This window comes from Vicugna pacos, chromosome 3 (genome assembly GCF_048564905.1).
Source record: "Vicugna pacos chromosome 3, VicPac4, whole genome shotgun sequence".
Classification (NCBI taxonomy): domain Eukaryota; kingdom Metazoa; phylum Chordata; class Mammalia; order Artiodactyla; family Camelidae; genus Vicugna; species Vicugna pacos.
In genome coordinates, this window is record NC_132989.1 from 4,501,776 (window position 1) to 4,525,477 (window position 23,702).

Consider the following 23,702-nt stretch of genomic DNA (forward strand, 5'->3'; position numbering starts at 1 on the left):
GCGCCAGAGCTCTGGAGCTGTCCGAGGTACCAGTCAATTCTGTTAGTTATATAGTTAAGAGAAAATATGGAAGCCAGTCTATGTGTGTGTCTGTGTGGCTAAGAGAAGAATGTAACAGCATGCCCAGGTATCACTGCTTACTAGGGGCCTCGTATCTTTGCCAGGACCAGCCTTCTCAAACCCAGTCTATGTTACCAGTATCAGAATCATTTGGGCTCCTCTTGGAGATGCAAATTTCAGGATCTCATGCTAGATCCAAGCATCCAAATCTCTGGGAGTGGGTTCTGGAATCTGCATTTTAGCAAGTAGTCCATGTGGTCCTAGTGCACAGTAGTGTCTAAGAGCCACAAGTCAGAGCTCAGAGGGGTTCAAGAAACCAAGAAGTAAGAGTAGAAAGAGATGGGGCAGCAACTCTCCCCAGCTGGCTAAGAGACTCTGCCAACCTCAGGGCAGAGGCTCCTGGTGTTCATGGAGGCTCAGGAAAACACTTTTTATCTTTATGAAATGTTCCCAAAGCTGACAGAAGATACCTCTCTCAGATATTTGGGTGTTCTTTTTCTGGTGGATCAGGCCGGCTAGAAATGCAAAAGGCAACTGGGTGGAAGCTGTAAAACCCTTGACACAATTTCCTTGTTTCTCTCTATACAGATGAAACCAAATTCCATCTAAGTTAACTCTAAAATACTATGAGAATGGACAACAACTTTAAAAGTTGTGTTCTTTCTCATCCTTCTTGGACACATCAAGTTTAATCTTTGCTGCTTGTTGAATCTCTGAATACAGTTGATGAGAAAAGACTTAGAAAACCCATTCTACTGAGCAAACAAATGTTTCTGAGTCCCATGTGTGTGTCAGCATTCAATGGCCCCTGCCCCAAAGGAAATGCAAAATCAAGTTGATACTAAGGTTTCCCAAAATGCAGTTCTTTACTTCAAAAGACATGTAGAGCCCATGTTATACATGAATCATAGAATTATTTTATTAAAGCATCCTTGTGAGATGCAAAATTGCATTGACTGAAATCAAGAACATGAAAAAGCATGAATATTAGAATTCTTCATATCATCAAAAGAGGAGAATTAAAGATGAAGTAGAAAAAGTGCATATAGAAAAGTTTAGAATATTGATGAGGAAAAAGTCTAGTAGATGTCATCTTTATGCTCTGGTTATTAATTCTTCTCCTATGATTTCAACACCTTTATGAAATGGATAAAATTCTGTTTTCAGTTCCCAGAAAAGGTTTCATGTTATGCTATCAATTGCTAAATTTACCATCCTGGTTTAATTCATTTGTCTTATATACATGTGTGTTTTGAAAGCCCCCATTATCTTTCAGGTGAAACTGGTAAGGAGAGAATATGGAGACAGGAAATGAGACATTGAGCACAGACTTCATTCTCCTGGGCCTTTTCCCTGGAATGAGACACACTGGGCTCCTTGTTTCCACCGTCCTCCTCGTCTACACCATTGCCATCACAGGAAACACCACCCTGATCTTCCTCATCTGGGCAGATCCCTGCCTTCATACCTCCATGTATTTCCTGCTGAGCCAACTCTCCCTCATTGACCTGGCCTTCATCTCTAGCATAGTCCCCAAAATGGCGACCAATTTCTTCTCAGGGAGGAGAAAGATCTCCCCGACTGGCTGTGGGGCCCAGGTCTTCTTCACCTTGGCTCTGGGGATAGCTGAGTGCCTCCTCTTGACATTCATGGCTTATGATCGCTATGTGGCCATCTGTCACCCTCTCAAATACTCGATCATTATCAGCCGCCAGGTCACCCAGCTGATGGCCATGGGGTCCTGGGTGGGCGGGGCTCTGGCATCCTTGGTCCATACATCCTATGCTCTGCACTTTCCCTTCTGTGGCCCCCGAGAACTCCACCACTTCTTTTGTGAGGTCAAAGCCATCCTGAAGCTGTCCTGCGAGGACACCTCTGCCTATGAGAAAGGGGTAGTTATGACCAGCACTGTTGTGGTTCTACTCCCCATAGGCCTCATTCTGACCTCCTACACCCTCATCTTCCTCCAGGTCCTGCAAATGAACTCCCCCGAGGGCAGGAACAAGGCCTTGGCTACCTGCTCCTCCCATCTTACTGTGGTCACCTTTTACTATGGCCCAGCCATGCTGATATACATGAGGCCTGGGTCTTCCCATACCCCGATTTTGAACCAGGCTCTCTTTATGTTTGACACCATCTTCACTCCCATGCTGAACCCTCTCATCTATAGCCTGAGGAACAGGGAAGTGGTGGGCTCGATGAGGAAGGTGCTGGGGAGGTACCTCATCTCAAAGTAGCTTTTCATGTCCTGATGAGTAGACAGTTCAAAGTTCAAGCATCCCTGGGAGGCTGCAGGGTCTGAGGAAACCCAGTGAGACTCTGTGCCCCTGTATCACCTCTACAAATGTCGGACCCCTCAAATCCCTGTCTCCTGATATTGTCAGCTTCAAGTAACTAAATCAGGGAGTTCTCTGAGCACAGAGGAGCACTTCTAAAGAAATCTATATGAGGTCTAAGTCACAACCAGTTCTCTGTGTGACAATAAACTTCCCCCAGTCTCCTGATCATCCTTCACTCACCAGGATCGCCCTTCCTTCTTTCAGATTTAGCAAAAAGATATGAGAAAATTGTGATGTTCTTGGGAAGAAAATAAAGAGACTTATCTGAGACCTCACATTCCATTTGTTCTCATTAGTATCAAACGTTCAGCTGCCTATTAATTCCAATTTTTTGAGCCAATGAAATAAAAGCACTTTCTAACAAGCATCACCTTTGCACATTCAGTTACACAATAAGCCATGTTTGTTAACCTCCCAAATATGCTGAATATCTTTACCTCCATTTCCTTTTCTTCCCCTGATCTCTAGCAATAATTGCTTATGAATGCTCCAGCTCTGGCCCTTTGCTTCATTACAGTTCACCCACACCTCAACCAATGTGATTTTTCCTGTGTGCAGACACCCATTCCCTTGGTCAAAGGCTCCCGTGGCCCATGGGTAAAGCACAGATTCCCCTACATGGAAGCAACGTCTCGTATGACGTGGCCCAGCGAGTCCACCAACAATTCCACCATCCACTCGAGCTCCAGCAACGCCCAACAGCTAGAAGCCTTTCCAGGTGTCAAGTTCTCTCCCAACTGCTGGGCCTTTGCACAGGCTGTTTCCTCTGCCTGGAAAACCCTTCTCCACTCCACTCCCCAGCCCTCACTCTCTGCCCTGATTACCCGCCCCCTTCAGATCTTAATTCAATACCTATCACTCTGCACAACCTCTTCTGCTCACAGCAGGCTGAGTCGTTGCTTCTAGCTCTCTCTCCAGGACTAAGGGCCCCTTCTGTACATCCCATGCCTTGCAACATGCTCACAATACATATCTGATTAGTGAGTTCATTGGTAAACATGATGTGCAGAACCCGAGATTCCTACTATCCTTCAAATAAGCCTTTTCCAGGCCACCCTTCTGGGACTGCTGGGTTTCACACCAGTTTCAGAAGTCTCTAAAATGATCAGTTGTAATTTCACTGTCTTCATCTCCTTTGTGTAGATGAGGAAACCAAACCTAAAGGAGGCTCAGTGACTTAACTCTGTGGTGTAGGTCTGACAACCGGCAGAATCAGGGCAGCAAACCAAGCTGTGTACTGGTTGATGGAGAGCTTGGCTTTGCAACAATTGACTCCAACAGAAGAGGAGAGCCTTGCTGCGGGACGTGATGGGACGAATAATTCAACTCCTTTCCGTCTTGACCTTGAGTAAGTTTTCTGGTTAATCTAGTAGCCCTTGACATTTCCTCATCGGTAAAATGTGAGGAATAACATGTCTTGTCAATTTTTGCCAAAAATTAGGAAGCATAACTATGAAGAGTTGTTAATCATAAATGGAAAGTACTGAATTGTTGTAATTTTGCTGCAATGAAACAAGCACTCAATTTGGTGAGACATCGATCACACCAAATTTTGCTTCATTTTACTTGCTATCATTAATTAATGTATTGCATTAATTGTACATATGATTAATATATTAGTTATATACACACATACACTCAATTTAAATTTATTCAGCCAAAATAAGTGGATTATTATGTTATATTTATGCATATTATAAATTGGCACAATGTGGTAATTAGAATAAACCTGTACCCATACTAATTACTGCTAATGAGAACTTATTACACATATATAATATTTTACACATACAGAATAATCTTGCAACTCCTCCTTATTCTGTCTTCCAAGTATGAGGTTTAATGGGGTGAGTGACTTGGCCCACGTCATAGAAACAGAGCTAGAGCTGAGACCTCCCAAGGTTTCTGCTTTAAATTCAGTGCCTTCTCAGCTGAATCATACATATAAAATAAGGGGGGTAATGTCTTGATTATTCTTCAACTCATTTTTTTGAACATCGGGATTTTGTAAGTAATTATGGTAACACCCAGTGCTAGATCTGAGAACCAGGTGACCACCTGTGAGCTGTGTGAAAGCTTCGTCCTGTGCAGAAAGCCTCTTGCAAAATGCATCGTCCAGTGCACGCTGCCCTGGTTTCCTGTCATGGGGTGGGAGGGTGGTTCTCTCTGTGTCTTCCTGCCTGGAAATAAAGGGGGTGTTCGTTTCAATGCTGTGACTGGCAAGATACATGAAACAGCTTTCGACTAATCCGCTGATCTTCTTTTATTTCAGCTAACTGGTGATTTCCCCAATTCTAAGCCCAACTGCATAGTAAGAAGTCTAGGACAAGGCTCCACCCCTGCGCCTGCAGGGTGGATGGCCCTGGCTCTCTCCACCAGGGACATCCTCACGTGTCTGGGCTGGCCACGGTCAACGGTAAAGCTGAGGACTGGCTCCCGGGCAACCCCGCGGACCGTGGCTGATGTCAGACCCTCAAACGGCGATGAATGGCAGCACAGTCCACCTGGATCCGAGCTCTCGCTGGTGCCTCAGAATTCCCAGGGTTCTGAGTTGTTCCTGAAGAGCTGGCCGGTAACACCTGTGAGCAAGGAAGGTGCTCACTTCAGGTAATGCACTGAGTGTTAGCAAGAGGCTGGGAGTCTAGTCAGGGGGCTGGGAGTATGGTGAGAAGAGAGGGAGCATGACCGGGGCACTGGAACATGGGGAGGAGGCTGGGACACCTTCAGGGCGCTAGGCGTGTGGCCCAGTGGTGGGGACTATGGTCTTTGAAGAGACACGTCTAGGATTCACTCTAGGCTCCTCCTCTTGCGGTTTCTGGCATTAGGCAAATTAGTACATCCTTCTAGACCTTAGTTTCTGTCCTGTAAGATGGAGATGTTGATAACAGTATCTATCTTGCTGGGTTGTGGTCAGATTTTAATGAGTTTATTTGTAAAGTCCCCCAAAAAAGAGCTTATTTAGGCACACAGGAACTGCCTTGCAAGTGACTGTCATGCAAAATAATAATGTTTGCACAGGAAGGGCTATTAATCATTGGCCACCCCCTCATTTAAACACTGAGCTGAGACATATATTTCTCAAGCATTTACCAAGTCTACAGCATGTATAAATTACTTACAATTTCATAAAGCATTCAAGACTTTACAAAGCATTTTGGAGGAACAAGAAGAAATGCAAACCGATGTGCCCAGGCACCGGCACAAACACAGAGCTAGACCCAGCGTGGGGCCACAGGGACATGCAGCAGCTGCTGGCAGTTTCTGATGAGTGGAAAAGAGAACAGAATTTGACCTGAAGCCGCTGTTTATCAGTGTGTTTCGATACATTTAAAACCACCCCACTCAATACTGGTCAGTCAGACTCTCCTCTCCAAATACACACTCCTCCCTCCATGTTAGCTTAGCCATAAAACCTTTAATTTGTTTGGACTGTGTATCTTACAATACGAACCACAGTGAAATTGTTTTCTTAACTTTCCTGCACCCAAATCATCCATTACGAGTGACATCGCAGTTAATTCAGGTTAAATCGATGTCAGTCATTCCGTGATACACTTGACTCCTGAACATTCATTTGAACACGATCATGGACCAGGTGAGATACACTGTTCATATGCATGATTTCATTCAATCTTCCATGTAATCTTCGCAACAACCCTGTGAGAAAGGTCCACTGTTCTCTCCAACTTGCGGATGAAGAAGCAGAAGTGAGAGAGACAATGGAAACTGCCCAGGACACACAGGCTGTAAAAACTGCAGCAGGGTTTAAACCTCACCTCGCTCCTCCACCATCCTCCTAAGCACGCTGCCGAGGGTGGCTTTCTCCCCAGGGGAATTTGGCTCTGCCCCCTGGCACCTGAGCTAATTACCTGCCGGGGCTGGCCTGAGCCAACACGCTCCGCAGGGAGCCCACAGGGCATCTCCTGTCCACAGCTGCTGTACTTAATCTCCGCTCCTTGGGCTGCAAGAAACACCCTGGATCCAATGTGAGCTGCCAGTGCCAACCTCATCCGGATTATCAGTTACAAGGCTTTACTCTGCACATAGAAGACCTAATGTCTGACTTGATGAGCTGCGGAAGACAAAGGGGGATGTAGAAGCATCCGGAATCCCCAGGAGGTGACAAGGATGGACACACGCATGTTGACAAGGTAGCCCACAATGGAGAAAGGAGTCATCATCCAAGGCTTATGTGGAGGGACACACAAGGGTCATAAATAAGTTGCAATGCCCTATTTGGGGAGATATCTTCAAATTACTTCAGGAGACGCCCCCAGGTGTGGTAAAACCCTCCTGGAGAGCTGAGCAGCTGCAGGAGAATTCAGTGAATGGCCACACCCTGCAGCACATAATATTAAGTAATTTCATAGATCATCTGTATTTACATGTACACAGTTTCTAATGGCACTAAACCGATCAGCTAGTTGTTAGTTCATAACTAGTCAGAGCAAAATAGTTAAACTCTTTGTGTTACAAATGTAGACGAAATCCCTGTTTCCCAGAGATGTGGGGTTTTTTTCTTTCTTTTTTTTGGTTTCTAGGCTTTGGAAAGGAGCTCTAACCAAGCTAAGTTTCAAAAAAAAAAGCATCTTAGATTATTCAATACAATATACAATATTTAAAATATTGGCTGCAGACGTACAGATTCAACAGTGAATGTGTAAATTCATGCTTCAGTTTGTAAATTCAACATATACTCATGAAGGCCTATTATGAGCCAGGCCAGAGCTGCCTAGAATCCTGTCTCCAGTCACCCTTCCATGAGATGAACCCAGCTCATTTGTTTCCCTTCACACAATGCTATCGTGCTGGAAAACCATCTTTTGAATCCTTCAGACTTAGAAAGCAGTGCCGATTCCCACATCCAGAGTGGGAAAAGCCATGCTGTCCATTCTGACGTTGCACCGTCTACCTACCCCCAGTCCGGAGGCCAGCTCCATGGCACTCCTGGCTGAGCTGCAGTAGGACCTCCATTGTGTATGGAGGATGGAGGCTGAGGAGCTGAAGACAGAGGCTAACTTGGCTTTTGCAAGATCAGTGGGCAGTGCCAGCAGGTACGGTATTCGTTGGGAGAACAAGGAGTAAGCAGCAGGGGCGTGTGATCAAGCAGTTTACATAACAGGAGACTCTGCTAGGCACCCTGGTCTCCGCCCCATTTCTTTCTCTCTCTCTGCATGCATAGAAGCTTTCCATCCTTTTGTGCATCTTTTTATTCAACTGTCCCATAAACTTTGATTGAGCGTCTGCTACCTGCCAGGCACCTTATTGGCACCGAGGAATCAGAAGGGAACAAATTCTTTGCCCTCAAAGAAGCTACATTGTCATAGGGGAAACAAACAATAGACAAATAAACACACAAATCTAAGATTGCAGATGGTGACAATGAGTATGAAGGAATATGAAACAAGGATGAGGAAATAAAGCAAGCCGATGATACACTTTCAACAGAACGGTCAGGCAGACACACCCAGTGAGTGGCATTCAGGAAAGGGTGGAAGAAAGGGGCACGCCTTCCATCACACGCCCTTACTTGTTATTCTGTGTCGCCATCATGTCTCTCCTCTTTCCCGATTTCCTTCTTATTCTTCCTCATCCCACCTTCTCTTCCTGGCGTTGTTCTACGCAACTGGGCAGTAATAGGAATCTGAACTATTTTTTGCTCATTGAATAATTATTATACTTCCTGCAATTTGTTTTAAAAGCAAGACAAGTGCAATAAATGTTCTTATGTGTATTTTAAGGCATAAGCAGTTCAAATATTTTTACACAAACAAAAAGAATTACTCATAAAAGTGCTTTGTGTTGTTTATTTATTCCTCATTGTTCTCACAAAAATTGGATTTTTCCTCCCCAGAGTCAATGAGCTCTGTGTCAATTAGACAGATCATTTAAAAAATGATGTCAAAAGAAAAATGATAATATTATTTAGAATTTCTAGGAAGAAAAATCTTGTCAGTTGCTGAAGTCTTTTAAGTCTAATTCAATGTTTCGAAATAGTGGTTCACTAATCTGAGACTAGGGAATGTTAATAAATGTGATTGGAAAAACAAGCTCAGTGTCAAACTATAGAAGGTTCTGGATTCAAAAGCTAAAGAGATTTATTTTCTAATATAAGAGTTTTCAGTCTTTAATATGCTAATAAGTGCTTCCCAGGGTGACATAGAGTAAACAATGTTTCACCCACCTGTTTTGCAAAATGTCTTGCAGAATGCTGTCCAGAATATTTGTGTCTGACTTAACTCCTACAGTTACGCCCCTCCAATGTGATCAATGTGATCAAAAACTGACGGACTGAAACTCTAACACTGTATCTGTGGGATAGGTAATGGTGGATGAATATAATGCCACATACATTTGGAATCATGTTAATAAAGTATCCACAATGTAGAGTAAATGATTCTACTCATTCCATGATCATTTCCTAGTGCTAAGATGTATAATTGTGTTGTAAGTTAAAAGATGTTAATGAGACACATGTTTAAGACGACACAGAGGGCACAAAAGAATGAGAAACTACTGTTAAGTTTCTATGAATCCATTCCTTCCTGATTTTATATCAAAATAGTTCTTGGCTGTAACTCTTTCTCTTAATTTTTTCTTGCCTCATCCACATCCCTAAGGAGGTGCTACAAATGCCAAACACAGAGGAACAATGCTGAAATTTTTGATGTCATGATACAGAAGATTATGGAAGGATTGGTTCAATTGGGTGTATTTATTGCATGGGGTAAAGTGATATGACAGAGAAACAGTAAAGAAAGCAAGCCCAGTGTTTCTCAAATTAACCTACATTGGTTGCTGTAACATAGGAGTCGTGAAAGCCTGTTTAAGTCCATTTCAAGTCATTCTAGGACAGTCCCAGTGGTTGGAGCCATAGAATTTTCCACCCATGACTGATAGAGCTGCTGGCTTATTGATCTGTGCATCCCCTAAGGATAAATCTAGAGTTAGGTGGCAAGTCTATGAGCCATAAATGTGCAGAGATTCCAGATCCCATCAGCGGCTGTGCATTAGAACCCACGCTTTGGGCAGGAGGGTATAGCTCTGTGGTAGAGCACGTGCATAGCATGCACAGGGTCCTGGGTTCAACCCCCAGGATCTACATTGAATCAATGAATGAACGAATCAATCAATCAATAAACCTAATTACCTCCCCTCTGCAAAAGGAGAAAAGAAAAAGAAAAGAAACCACTTTGGAAGCAGTCTACATATTCTCTGTAAGTCACACCACCAAGATATATGAGATTTTTCGTACTGACAGGAAATACTTATGGAATTTTAGCAATAAGGTACCAAACACTATAGTATAATGTGACCAGATTGATATTCTTCATTAGCATTGCCTATCCTGCCAGATAGACTGCTAAATAATATTTTAAAATAACAATCGATACCAAACCATTTATATTTCCCACATTTAAATATATTACAGTACATTTGGATTCACTTCACAAATATTTGATTTTCAGGAACACATTAAAATCCGTTGTGTATATGTATGGGAAGAGCAGTCTCACTGTCTGTGTTTCTCTCCCATGATTCTCCAGATCAAACCAGCCAACTAAGACATGCAGCAGGGAAATGGATCCTCCACGACGGACTTCATTCTCCTGGGCCTCTTCTTGGACTCCAGGCATCCTGGCCTTCTCATCACTATCATCCTCTTCATTCTCGGGGTAGCCATCGCTGGAAACTCAGTCTTGGCCCTACTGATCTGGGGCGATGCCCACCTCCACACCCCCATGTACTTCCTGCTCAGCCAGCTCTCCCTCATGGACCTCACCCTCATCTCCACCACTGTCCCCAAGATGCTCACTGACTTCTTCTCTGGACATGGATTCATCTCTCACACTGGCTGCGGAGTCCAGATCTTCTTTTACTTGATGCTAGGAGTGGCTGAGTGTGTTCTCTTGACGCTCATGGCGTTTGACCGCTACTTGGCCATCTGCAGCCCCCTCAGATACCCAGTCATCATGACCCCCGGGGTCTGTTTGCAAATGGCCACGGGTTCCTGGGCTGGAGGGGTGCTCGTCTCCCTCATTCACACAATTTATGCCATGAATTTCTCTACTTGTGACTCCAGGATAATCCACCATTTCTTCTGTGAAGTCATGGCCTTTCTGAAGCTCTCCTGTGAGGACACCTCAGCCTATGAGAAGGTGGTGCTGGCATCCGGCATTGTCTTCCTCCTCATACCTTTTGGTCTCATCCTGACCTCCTACGTCCTCATCTTTCTCACTGTGCTCCCCATGAACTCCCCCGAGGGCAGGGGCAAAGCCCTGGCCACCTGCTCTTCCCACCTCAGTGTGGTGAGCCTCTACTTTGGTCCAGCCATGATCATCTACATGACCCCAGGTTCCTCTCTGCCCCTAGACGTGGGCCAGCATCTCTTTGTGTTTAATGCAATCATCACCCCCATGCTGAACCCACTCATCTACAGCCTGAGGAACAAGGAGGTGTTGGAGGCTCTGAGGAAGGTTCTATGGAGAAAGCTGATGTTCAAAGGGAAAAGATGATGCCACTTTTTTAATGCTAGTGCTATTAGGAAAAACTCAACTCTGCATTTCAGTGTGTCAACAACATTCAACAAATTACACTGCTTTTCTTTCTGATTTCTAATAATATGAACCATACTACAATGAGGGTGAGGGAGTGGGGTTCTATTTGACAGTTACCCAACCTGACGAGCATAACATAAATACCCAATTTCCCTAGACCTCATGAGTCAAATTCTTTCAAAAATGGATGCAAGCATGTGTCTTCAACAAGCTGTACATGATTCAAGATACCCTGATGCACGACATGGTCCTCATGTGCCTTTCCAACCACGTGTCCTGTGCTGACCATCAACAGTCTGCTCTGTAGCCATATTGGTTTATTCAGCTTTGGATTTTTCAGATGATTTCATGAGTCATCATTTCTGATCCTCAGCCTGGAATGACTCCTCCCTCTGTGTTCGTCTATGGAAATGCCTCTCTTCCATAGTCTTGAAACTCTCACTTTGGTTTACCGGCTCCTTTATTATGGATTTCACAGTTTCCCTTTAGCTCTGACTCAGTCTGTTTTTATTCTGCTGTATATTATGGTTGATTCACACTTTTACTCACACAAATAGCTTGCAAGTTCCTTAGGACTGACTTACTCATCTTTTTTATTTTTCACCTTTAACATTTTTTATTGATTTATAATCATCTTACAATGTTGTGTCAAATTCCAATGTAGAGCACAATTTTTCAGTTATACATGAACATATATATTCATTGTCACATTGTTTTCTCTGTGAGCTACCATAAGATCTTGTGTATATTTCCCTGTGCTGTACAGTATAATCTTGTTTATCTATTCTACAATTTTGAATTACTCATCTTTGAATGCTCTATAGTTTTCTTGCAATTAACAGTCTCTGAATAAGCATTTGTTGGTCTCCAATGACTTAAATTGTCTTCATGTTGTTTTGAGAATTTTGAGAGCAGAAATTTGATTTTTCTCAAATATACCAATTAGGACACATACTGGGACCTAACTAATTTTCTAGGTTAGTATGAAACCCAAGTAACTTCATTTACTCAGGTTTGGACAGACTAAGCACAATATCTTGGTGTATTTTAGTGCTTATAACACAATATAAAATACACTTGTAAATCTATCTACATTCCTATGCATTTGGTTAATCATTTAAATGTTCATATCTGATAGGTTTAAGATGTTTATTAAATTGTGTTGGACAATCTTCCAGTGAGGTTAAGTTATTGTTGAGCTAAATGAAAATAGTAAAACATGTAGAGACAGATAAAGGAGTTAACAAATTTTGAAGCAGAATCAGGAAATGAGAAAATCTCATCAGAGAAACAATCTATATAAATGATATTAGAATCCATAGCCCAGGTTACAAGATCTCAGATATGCATCTGACTTTATCTTTTTGTTAAGAACAGACCAATTATTTTCCCTCAACTTTATTGACGAATAATGGATAAACAATAAATAACAATAAATATAATTGTACATATTTAAAGTGTACATCATTATTTGATAGATATATACATTGTGAAATGATTACCAAGACCAAGATAATTAACACATTCATCCCATTAGTTAGCTAAGTCTGTGTGTGTGCGTGCGTGTGTGTGTGTGTGTGTGTGTGTGTGTGTTGAGAATGCATAACATCTAGTCTTAGCAACTTTCAAGTATACAAGCAATTCTACATGTTTCAGCTGGGATTCACCATTCTCCACATTCTAGATTGTTTAGTTTCTTACTTTCGTAGTTACTTTATTCATTTACTTCTTTTTATTGAAGCATAGTTGACCTATAATGTTGTGTTAGTTGCTGGTATACAGAATACTGATTCAGTTTTATACACACATTGTTTTTCATATTCTTCTTCAAATAGGTTATTACAAGATATTGAATGTAGTTCCCTGTATATACAGTAGGACCTTGTTGTTCATCTATTTTATATATAATAGTTAGTATCTGATAACCCAAAATTCCTAGTATGTCCCTCCCCTTCTTTTTCCCTTGGTAACCATAAATTTGTTTCCTATGTCTGTGAGTCTCTTTATGTTTAATAAGTTTATTTCTATCATTTTTTAAATTCCACATATAAGTGATACCATGTGTGTATTTCTATGTCTCACATCACTTAGTATGATAATCTCTAGGTCCATTCATGTTGTTGCAAATGGCAATTGTTCATTCTTTTTCATGGCTGAGTAGTACTCTGTTGTGTGTATGTGTGTGTGTATATATATATACCACATCTTTATCCAACCTGTTGATAGACATTCAGGTTGCATCCATGTAGTGGCTATTATAAATAGTGCTGCTATGCACATTGGGGTGCATGTACCCTTTTAAATTAGTGTTCACTGGATATATGTCCAGGAGTGAGATTATAGGATTATATGCCCTATGAGAAAAAAAATCTCATACTGTTTTCCATAGTGGCTTTAGCAAACTACATTCCCATCAACAGTGTCAGAATGTTCCCTTTTCCCCATACCCTCCCCAATATTTATCATTTGTGGATCTTTTAATGAACCATTCTGACCAATGTGAAGTGGTACCTCATTGCAGCTTTGATTTGGATTTTTCTGATAATGAGCTACACTGAGCATCTCTTTAGGTGCCTACTGACTCTCTGTGTGTCTTTGGAGAAATGTCTATTTAGGTTTCCTGCCCATTTTTAATTAGGTTGTTTGCTTTCCGATACTGTGTTGTATGAGCTGTTGTCATGAGTGAGTGAACTTGAAGACAGATCCATTAGACTGCACAGTCTGATGAACACAAAGAAAAACGAATAAAGAAGAATGAACAGAGACCTGTAGCATATGGTCAGGTGTACAGATATATGCATATGGGAGTCCTAGGAGAGAAAAGAGAGAGAGGCAGAAAGAAGACTTGAAAAGATAATAGCCAAACACTTTCTCATTCTGATGAGAAACATTAATCAACATATCCAAGAAGTTCAATAAACTCCAAGTTGGATAAACTCAAAAAGATCTACACCATAATCATCAAAAGACAACAACAAAGGAAAAGCAAGAAAGAAGCACTTCATTATATCACTTCATTATATAAGTATAAGGAACTCTGTATAAGATTAACTGAATTCACATCATAAACAATGAAGGGCAGAAGGCAACAGGATGGCATATTCAAAGTGCTAAGAACACTGTGTCTGCAGGGAGAATATAGCTCAGAGATAGAGTGCATGCCCAGCATGCATGAGGTCCTGGGTTCAATCCCCAGTACCTACAACCAAAAGTAATAAAGAGAGAATTCTAATTATCTCCACCTCCAAAAAATTAAAATAAAGTTTTAAAAAATTTTTGAAAGGATACTATATCCAGCAAAACTATCTTTCTACAAAGAAGGCAAAATTAAGGGATTCCTGGATAAATTCAAAAACAGAGAGCATGTCACTAGTAGACCTGCCCTATAAGAACTACTAAAAGGGGTCCTTCAGGCTGAAGTGAAAAGACACTGTATAGTAACCTGAATGTACATGAAAAAATACGAAACATCAGTAAAGGTAATTACATACATAAACAGCCAGTATAAAGAAATTTTCTGTAACTCTTTTTTTTCTCTTATGCAGTTCATTTAAAAGACAATTGCATAAAGCAATAATTAAAACCTTAGGTTGGACAACAATGTAAAAAGATGTATGTATGACAGTAATACACAGAGAAAAGAAACGAAGCTATGTAGAGTAAAAATTTTTATACTGTTGTAAGTCTGCTGACTGTGGGCCCTGAAAAAGCACAAACCAACTGCAGACCAGATCTACTGCAGTCCAGGGGCAGTCTTGCCCTCCTAGGGGCCTGATGGGAGACATGCCTGTCCATTTCCCCAGTAGTAGGCTGTCCACTTTGGTCCAGACTGTGGACCCAGCAGCAGGCATATACCTGGTTCAAGGCCAGTTGCTTATAAGACCAGAGACAGTGCCATCAGCTGGGGTCCTGACGAGAGAATGTTGAAACCACTCTGTAAAGACTGAAAGAGGTTGTTCCTTCAAACACACAGACACCAACACAAGGCTACGTGGATCACAAAAAAATCAAGTAAGTGTGATTATCACCAAAGGAAACTAAAAAATCTACTAAAGCTCCAGTGACCAACCCTAAAGTATGGAGACCCATGAACTGCTTGAAAAAGAATGCTCAAAATAATCACCTGAATCACAGTGAACAAGAAAACATACAAACAACTAAACAAGATAAGAAAGACATACATAAACAAAATGAGAGGTTTAACAAGAAAATAAAAGCCATTGAAATAGAACCAAACAGAAATCCTAGGGCTAAATACAGTGAATGAAGCCAAAAAGTCAACAGAGAGCTTCAGTAGCAGACTCTATCATGCAGAAGAATCACTGAGGTTGGAGACAGGTCATGTGCAATTAGCTAGTTAGAGGAGAAAAAGAAAAAAAAAAAGAATGTAAAACAGTGAAGAAAGCCTATGGGATTTATATTCACCACTAAGTGAATATATACATATATATGAATATATACATACACATACAAGCACACACACATGATAGAAGTCCCAGAAGAAAGACAAAGATGTAGAAAGCTTACTTAAGGACATAATGTTTGGAAACTTCAGAAGTCTAAGAAGGGAAATGCACATCTTGATTCATGAAGCCCAATATTCCCCAATAAGTTGAATCCAAAGAGATCCAAACTGAGACACATCATAATTAAACTGTTGAAAGACAAAGAGAAAACTCTGAAATCAGGATCAAAGTAACTTGTCACATACCAAGGAGCTTCCCTAAGATTCTCAGATTTCTCAGAAGAAACCTTGCAGACCTGGAGAGAGTAGGATGACATATTCAAAGTACTGCAAGAACAAAAGTGCCAACCAAGAACACATTACCTGGCAAAACTGTCCTTGAAAAATGAAGAAGAGATAAAGATTTTCCCAAGCAAAAACCGAGGGAATTCATCACCACCAGGCATGCCTTACAAGAGTGTTAAAAGGAGCTCTTCAAGTTGAAACAGAAGGACGCTAAACAACATGAAAGCATATGAGAGTATAAATCTCATTGCTAAAAGGCAACAAAGAATATTAAAATACTGTCAGAATAAAACATAAATAACTTTGGACGTTAGTGTATAAATTAGAAGACAAAGTAGTAAGAACAATTATACCAACGAGATGTGTTAATGAAAACATCATGGAAAGAAGTAAAATCTGACATCAGTTATATATAAATTGTGAAGGCAGATTAAAGTGTAGAATATCTATGTGATCAAAGTTATCAGCTTTAAATAGATGGCTCTAACTATAAATTGTTCAATGCAAACCCCATGGTAACCCCCCAAAAACCTGTACAGTGGGTATATTTTAGAAAAAGAAGAAAAGAATCAAAGCGTATCACCACACACACACAAAATCATCAAACCAAGGGGGAGGGTATAGCTCAAGTGGTGGAGCACATGTTTGGCATGCATGGGGTCCTGGGTTCAATTCCGAGTACCTCCTCTAAAAACAAATAAAATTAATAGACCTAATTACTTCCCCTCCAACCACCCCCAAAGGAACAACAAAACTCATCAAAGCACAAAGTCCACAAGGGAGAAACAAGAAAACTACAAAGCAGACAGAAAACAATCTACAAAATGGCAAGAGTACGTACTTACCTATCAGTAACTACTTTAAATGTAGGACTACACTCCTTAATCAAAGAAAGAGAGTGGCTAAGTGGATTTTTAAAAAGAGAAAGGAAGGCCCAACTATGTGCTTTCCTCAATAAGATCTCTTGTGCATTGTTGGAGGGGATGTAAAATGGTACAGTTGCTATGGAACAGTACGGAGCTTCCTCAAAAAAAAATGAAATATACATAAAATCTGACATATGATCCAGCAATCCTGCTCCTGGGTATGTATCCAAAAGACTAAAAAGCAGAATTTGGAAGAGATGTTTGCACACTCATATTCACTGCAGCATTATTCACAATAGCCAAGAGACGGAAGCAATCCAAGTGCCCATCAGCAAACGAATGGATAAAGAAAACATGTTATACACGTGCAACAGAAAATTATTCAGCCTCAAAAAAAAAAAAGGGAATCCTGTCACAGGCTGCATGTGTGAAACCTGAGGACATTATGCTAAGTGAAATAAGCCTGTCAAAGACAAATTCCACCTACACAAGACACCTAAAGTGGTCAGTCACAGAAACAGAAAGTAGAATAGTGACTGCCATGGGCTCAGAGAAGACGGGAAATGAGTTGTTGCTCAACTGGTATAGTTTCAGTTTTACAAGGTGAGAAATTTCTAGAGATCTTTTGCACAACGGTGTGAACATAATTAGCACTACTGAACTGTACACTTAAAAACAGTGAAGGTGGTAAACTGAATGCTATGTGTTTTACCGCAATTTTTACAACAAGATTGTCTGCAATCAATGAAGACTTGTAGACAAAGTCATTTTCATAGTTTTGAAGAGCTTCAATGTTGTCCAAGCTTCCAGTCTGGCATATTGAGGTGTTTTTTTTTTCTTTTCTTTTATCTAGTTTCTTAGCAACTAGAATACTGTTGGAACTGTCACCCAGAATAATCAAGACAGCTTTCATAGCCTTTCCAGTTAAAACAATTCATGAACAGTTCTGCAGCACTATAGACCAGATAGACAATAGGACTGGTGACCGATCATAGTTCCATTCTGTACCTTGAAGTCTTCCTTAGAGGAAGTGTCAACAAGGAATGTCATCTGGCCTCAGCAGCCAGTTGTGATATTTGACCTTGTCTATGGGGTCTCCCTCTGTATGTTAGTTTTGGCTTCATTTAGTGGCCTGGGAAAGACTGCACATGCTCCTGCATCAATTACACCCTGAGACTATCCATCTATCTCAGTGGCAGTATTTCTTCTGGCTCTTAAGGAAGAAGTTACAATCAGCCATTCTGTAGTTCCTGGAAGCTTTACAAACTGTTTTCACAACCATTCAATTAATTCATTTGGATAATCAGTAAACTAAAAAAAAAAATTAAAAAATTAAAAATAAATACCTGGGAAGTCTCTGCTAATATTTCAGGATCTTCATGCTGCAAAAGATGAAAACTGCAAAGCAGAATTTGCTCAACGAACTTCTCCTTAAGACAAATGTTTTAGTGTCCAGGCTAGATTTCTAAAGATGGAAAAATGCGCCCAAGGTATAAACATCTTTTCACGTTCACTTTGGAAGTATTTCAGATTGCTGGAAAGGTTCCAGTGGTATAGAGAGTTCCTTTTGCATGTCTTGCCCACACGCCGACATCTTGCATAACCACAACACAGGTGTCAAACACAGGAAATTAATATTTATAGAACTCAGTATTCAGCTTTCACCAATTGTCCCACTGATGTCCTTTTTAGAAAAAAATTTTATGGAACCCGGCCAGCATCAGGCATTGCATTTTGTAAGACTTCCTTGGCCTCACCTACTCTTGGACAGATACCCACTTTGTCCGTTGCAGCCTCAGCACTTTCAGAAGGTATTAGGCAGCTGCTACGTGGACTGTCCCTCAGTCTGGGTTTGTATCATGTTTTCTCCTGATTTAGAATTCAGGCTGCATCCTGGGCAGGAATGTCACAGTGTACCTACCACACATGGGGTGAGGGGGGTAGGACACATGACACCTCTATGTCTTGATACTGTTGGTACTTTGACTGCTTTGTTGTAGTGGCATCTGCGTGACTTCTCCACTAAGCAGGTACTGTTTATTCCCTTTGGGAATCTTGTGAGGACGTGCTCTGCCCTACTAAGTTTAGCAGCCACTGACAGTTCCTGCCCATAAAATTACCACTGGGGTGTTTGCCAAATAGCAGTATTTTATTTCCATCCTTCCTCTGTATTTATTAATTAGGTCCCTACTGAAGGGAGGACCTATCCCTTCCCCACCCTCTTTAATTTATTTAGATCACTATGGACTAAGTATTTGCTTTTCTGTGGGTGTGAGCAATTTTTAAGAGTTGGGATGGACCTCTTAAATTGCCTTCAGAAAGGCTGTGCAGATTCACACTCCCTCAGATATTCCAAGAGTCTGCCGCCTTTCTACACCCACAGCAGTGTAATTATGTACAAATAAACAGATTCATTTCTTTAATAAAAGATATCTAGCAATTGCTTATCTTTGCATTTTATGGCCACCAGAGTGAAGCCTCTTCCATTTCTTCACAGTTCATTCTTTTTTTTTCTTCCATTACTTCACTGTTCATTCATTTTTCATCTTTCATCACATTTCTTTACCCTTACACATTTTACCCTTGCCATCTATGTGTTTATGAGATGTCTTTACACTGAGGATATTACACCAAAAATGTAATAATTTGGAATACATCTTCTCAATTTCTTTGCACTTTACCTTTGATAACAGATGTCAATTTCACAGTTCTTCACAGTCAAATACATTGATGTGTTCCATTCATATGTGTGCTGTTGTAAAGTTCCTTCCCAAATAAAGAGATGACACTCAACATGCTCTCTTAGATTTCTGGTAAGTTCAAATTTGTACATGTATTTCTTTAATTCTTCTGGAATATATTCCACTAGCTTCTCCAACATAAACTTTTTCTGTTTCAATATTTTCCTCCAAAGTTCAGGAATTTTTAAAGACAGAATTTAAATCATTGGGGAAATATATAAAACTTTTAGTAAATGATGCTGACAGTCCATTTGGGGGAAAAAAAAACTTCCTACCTCACATTATTTATAAAAATGGATTCCACTTGGATATACACGTATTAGGAAAATACTTTTTATCAAGAAAATACAAACTCTACAAATCTAGCCATCTGGATAAATACATGACAGATCATCTATCTCTGGACAGCTTCCTAGCATTAGATTAAAGTGAAATAAATATGATTAAGATATCCTTCATCATACTCAAACACGTTTATATACCATTGCCTAAACGTTACATTACAATTGACAGCATACACTATAAAATCTCTTTACTGTTCATGAAAGTTTCTCTGAAGTTTTGGGTTACATTTACTTGTCCTTACCAGGACTCAGCTATACGCCAAAGCAAAGTTTTTATATGAATAAAAAGGGGGCCTGTAAGTTGAAATAAATAACACTACAAAATACATATTCATAAATATTTACAATTACTAATATAAATATTAATTTATACTATATGTAGACATAAGAGACAATGAAACGATGAACTGTAATGAAGACGGGGAAATAGACGAAACCAAATCATCAGGGATTCGGGTCTCTTTTTTTTCCAACACAAACTGCAAGTGCTCCAAGTGCCGCATGTCATCAGCTGTAAACATCTCAGCATAAGGCAGACCGGCGGGGGGGCCCCCCCTGCGGGGCGCGCCTCACCGGATGTGGTACGCCCTGAAGCACTTGGCATGCACGCCCTTCTGGCACTTCTCGCAGCGGGTGTTGGTCTGCGAGTGGCAGAGGGCGCAGCGGGTCCTCTTGTCCTGGTGGATGATCCAGTGCCCAATCATGTCGAAGCGGCTCTCGGTTTCCAGCCTCCTACTTCGCCTCCCCTGGGACGACGTGTCCGCGTTGCTCTCCAGGTACACACAGGCCACGTACCTCCGGAAGGCCAGGAGGTCCACCTGGGCGTCTCGGCAGCATATCCGGTGCAGCTGCCACGCGTTGTTAAGAGCAGCGTCGATGACGTAGCCAATGAAACTCGAGTACCACTTCATACCCCGGATCTTCACCTTGTACTTGGCGATGTTCTGGTCCATCCGGCCGACACCCCCCACCTTCTCCTGGTACAGCCTCACCAGGGATGGCTGGTGGACCTGGGACTGCGTTCTGGCCGCCCCCGAGTGATGGCTGCTCAGCCCCACCGGCTCTATGCCCACCGCGTTGGAGCAGATGTTGACCACGCGGCTGTCATGCCAGCGGCAGACAATGATCTCCTCACTCTCATCCACTTTGTAATCAAACGAACCCCTCTTCAACTTCTTCAGTTCCTTGGGATCTTTAAGGGGACATCGCTCCGTTCTGTATTCACGGACAGTTCCTGTCGCCTTCACTCCTTTCTTCCTCAAAATGGACATCAGTTTGACACTTGTAAAAACCTTGTCCAAAAATATGTGGTACGGCAGACAGCCACGTGCCTGAAGCGCATCTACAAATTTGACCACCATGCTGCCTCCCAGGTCCAGGCCCCTGCCGGGCTTCGTGAACAGCGTGCCCTGCGAGGGCTCGAACCACACCAGGTAGCCCCTGCTGGTTGTCCCACACCAAATCTTGTAGCCCAGGCGCACAGGCTTCCCTGCGGGCAGCTGCTTGGATCCCCGGTGTCCGAAGTACTCACACATGGACTCTCCGAAGCTGTAGAACTCTTCCAAGGGTGCGTGCTTCTGGAAATTGCAGTTCATCCGGACGATGAGAGGCCTGACCTTGGCAAACCGGTCACTTTCATCCAGCTCATTATTATCTGCAAAATGCAGGTATGAGAAGATCAGCTCAAACCGGTCCCTCCGGATTGCATCAGCCACGAGATGGTGATGGGAATCAGGAGACGTTTCCCAAAACATCCTTCTCCTTGGGTAGGAGATGTACCCGCTCAAGATCAAAATGCCCAGAACACACTTCAGCTCCTGGGCCGTGAGACCCAGGCTGACATTTTTCTGACAAGCATAACGATTGGTTTCATCAACAATAAAATTAATTGTGCCTTCATCAAAAAACAATTCAAAGAGGCCCACAGGACTCAGCTCCTGGCTTCTGAGATCTTCCATATGAGGATCTGACGCTGTCCAGCTGCTGAAGTCCGGCCGGATGTCTCTTTTGGTCCAAACGCGCTGAGGCTCCACTCCTGCCCTCCGCTTCTTCCTGGCTGGCTGCAGGTCGTCCTCATCCTCCCCAGGGCCAGAATCCTCGGGCACAACAAAGGCGTGCAGCACGCTGCCGGGCAGGTGGGTTCCTCGCCGGCCATCTTCATCGCCCGAGTCCTCATCAGTGAAGTCCCCCGCAGCGTTACTGGGTGGTGCGATGTAGATCTCCTCCCTACTGTGGCCAGATTCGTCTTCCTCCAGGGCATTCAGAACCTCGAGCAACTTCATGGACTTAAGCTTTGAGCCAGCACCTCTCCCAGGAGTGAGGTTGCTACAGTGACAGGAAACAGAACGAAGAGAGGCCACGCAGGAAAGCTGGTGCTTTAGCAGAAAACCCCATTAAAACATTGCTCACAACGAGGACTCCTGCTGCAATGGCACCTCGGACTGGGCACTGCCAGGCACAGCACCAGATGAGTGAATTTTCCGGACAAACACAGATTACCGCTTTAAGCGCAAAAGTATTTTAATGACAAGAAGTATTCTAAAGAGGTATTTCATAACCCCTTTCCTTGTTAAATAAAATGTTCTGTATAGAGGACACCCTCCAGTGACGAATCAGGGCCACTGGTATCACCTGCAATTGGAAACCTGGGCCACTGAAGTCCCCTGATGTCCCCTGACACAGTGGTCCCAGCTGCTCTACTTTCAGACTTTAGCCATATCTATCTCTTCCCTTTCTCTTATTCATTTGGCAAAGTTTCCTTACTTTCCAAATTCTCAAGCTCGCCCTGCTTGAACACTCAACCACCCAAATTCAGGAGCTAAACCAATTCAGACAGATTTTCACAAGGCTCTCTCAATATCTGACACACTACTGCATACTAATTGCAATTCACAAGCCAAACAGATTTGGAAACATGAAAACCCCTGCCCTTCTACCTCTCCCTGACCACGTGGGAACCAAATGAATGGCAAGAGATATTTGTATTTGAGAAGCGCCAACCACGAGCAGGTGCTGAGGGGCTGGCAGTGGGCACACTCCACCCTCAACCTGCAGAGCACTTGTTTCCAGACGGAGGAGGTGGATGACAGATCACCAAACACACAGCTATGCAGGATGGAACCAGGTAGTGATAAGGGCCATTCTGAAGAAGAGAGAGGGAGTGCAGCAAAGGAACAGGGCTGGGGGGTGCTAGACAGGTGACGCGGGAAGGCTCACAGGTCAGGCGGCCCGGAGAGGTGAAGGAGTGAGCCCTGCAGACAGCTGGAGACAGTGTGTCCCGGGAAGAGAGAAAGAGCAAATACGTGCAAGGCCCTGTGGTTGAAGGGACGTGATGTCTGCGAACAGCGAGGAGATCAGTGAGGCTGCAGACGCAGTGAGGAGAGGAGAGCAGAACAGAGGTGGTCGGGTCCAAGGTCAAGGCCCCACAGGGCTCTAGGCGCCTTGATCAGGACCTCCAGTTCTGCTCAGCTATCACAGGAAACCCACGAGGAGGGTGAAGCATGGCAGTGAGGGGCAGATACATGACTCTAGCTATGAGAACAGACCAGACGTGGGGAAGTGGGCAATCCTGCTGCCCTATACCCTGGCCTCTGCGTGAGCAAAGCCCCGCCCCGGATGAAGGATGCAGGCTTTTCCACGAAGGCTATTTCTCTGCAGACCTACCCTTAGACTCTGGAGTTTAGGCTGCGTTAAGAAATTCACTCCAACCTTACTTCCAGGGCACTGAATCCGCCAGCCCCTATGCTGGAGGCTAGGGCGCAAGAGGTCTGACCTCTGGGGAGGTGAGGTGTGCCTCAAGCTCTCCACAGGCCGGCCAGGAAGGAAGGCCAGACTTCAAAGGAGAGGAACCCTGAGAAGCCCTTCCTTCCCACGGACCTCGAACTGAGACACGTTCTCAAAGGGCATCAGTCATCTCCCCGCCTCGCACGGCCTCCCCTGGTTTGCAGCGGCAGGTCCAGGCCTGCCAGGCACACAGTCTTTACACAGTCTTTGCTGGTCTCGCCATCCGAGCTGCTGCTCACCCCCAGGTCTCCGAACACTTTC

At 42.8% G+C, this 23,702-nt stretch overlaps 3 protein-coding genes across 14 annotated transcripts in view; 2 read left to right on the plus strand and 1 right to left on the minus strand.

Annotated features, from left to right (window-relative positions):
• The first annotated feature begins 1,168 nt into the window (after nt 1–1,168).
• On the plus strand, nt 1,169–2,490 carry LOC102545888 (olfactory receptor 2AJ1-like). The gene has a single exon (XM_006219528.3). The coding sequence runs from the start codon at nt 1,359–1,361 to the stop codon at nt 2,295–2,297; it is 939 nt and encodes a 312-aa protein (XP_006219590.2). The 5' UTR covers nt 1,169–1,358; the 3' UTR covers nt 2,298–2,490.
• A 1,542-nt stretch (nt 2,491–4,032) lies between these two features.
• Nucleotides 4,033–23,702, minus strand: part of PGBD2 (piggyBac transposable element derived 2) — a 34,682-nt gene continuing 15,012 nt past the window's right edge. For 3 of the 12 annotated variants that reach the window (XR_012066134.1, XR_012066121.1, XR_012066122.1), the window contains 3 exons: nt 6,269–6,471; nt 5,519–5,660; nt 4,033–4,978 (listed from right to left, as the gene is read on the minus strand). Coding sequence is in view for 3 of the 12 variants with exons in the window: in XM_072952784.1 (XP_072808885.1) it covers nt 20,228–21,983 (1,756 nt within the window). In the remaining 9 variants the exon portion in view is untranslated. The other 9 variants (XR_012066140.1, XR_012066116.1, XR_012066117.1 and 6 more) reach the window with 5 other exon arrangements.
• Nucleotides 9,742–10,915, plus strand: LOC102546147 (olfactory receptor 2L2-like). The gene has a single exon (XM_072952763.1). The coding sequence runs from the start codon at nt 9,968–9,970 to the stop codon at nt 10,913–10,915; it is 948 nt and encodes a 315-aa protein (XP_072808864.1). The 5' UTR covers nt 9,742–9,967.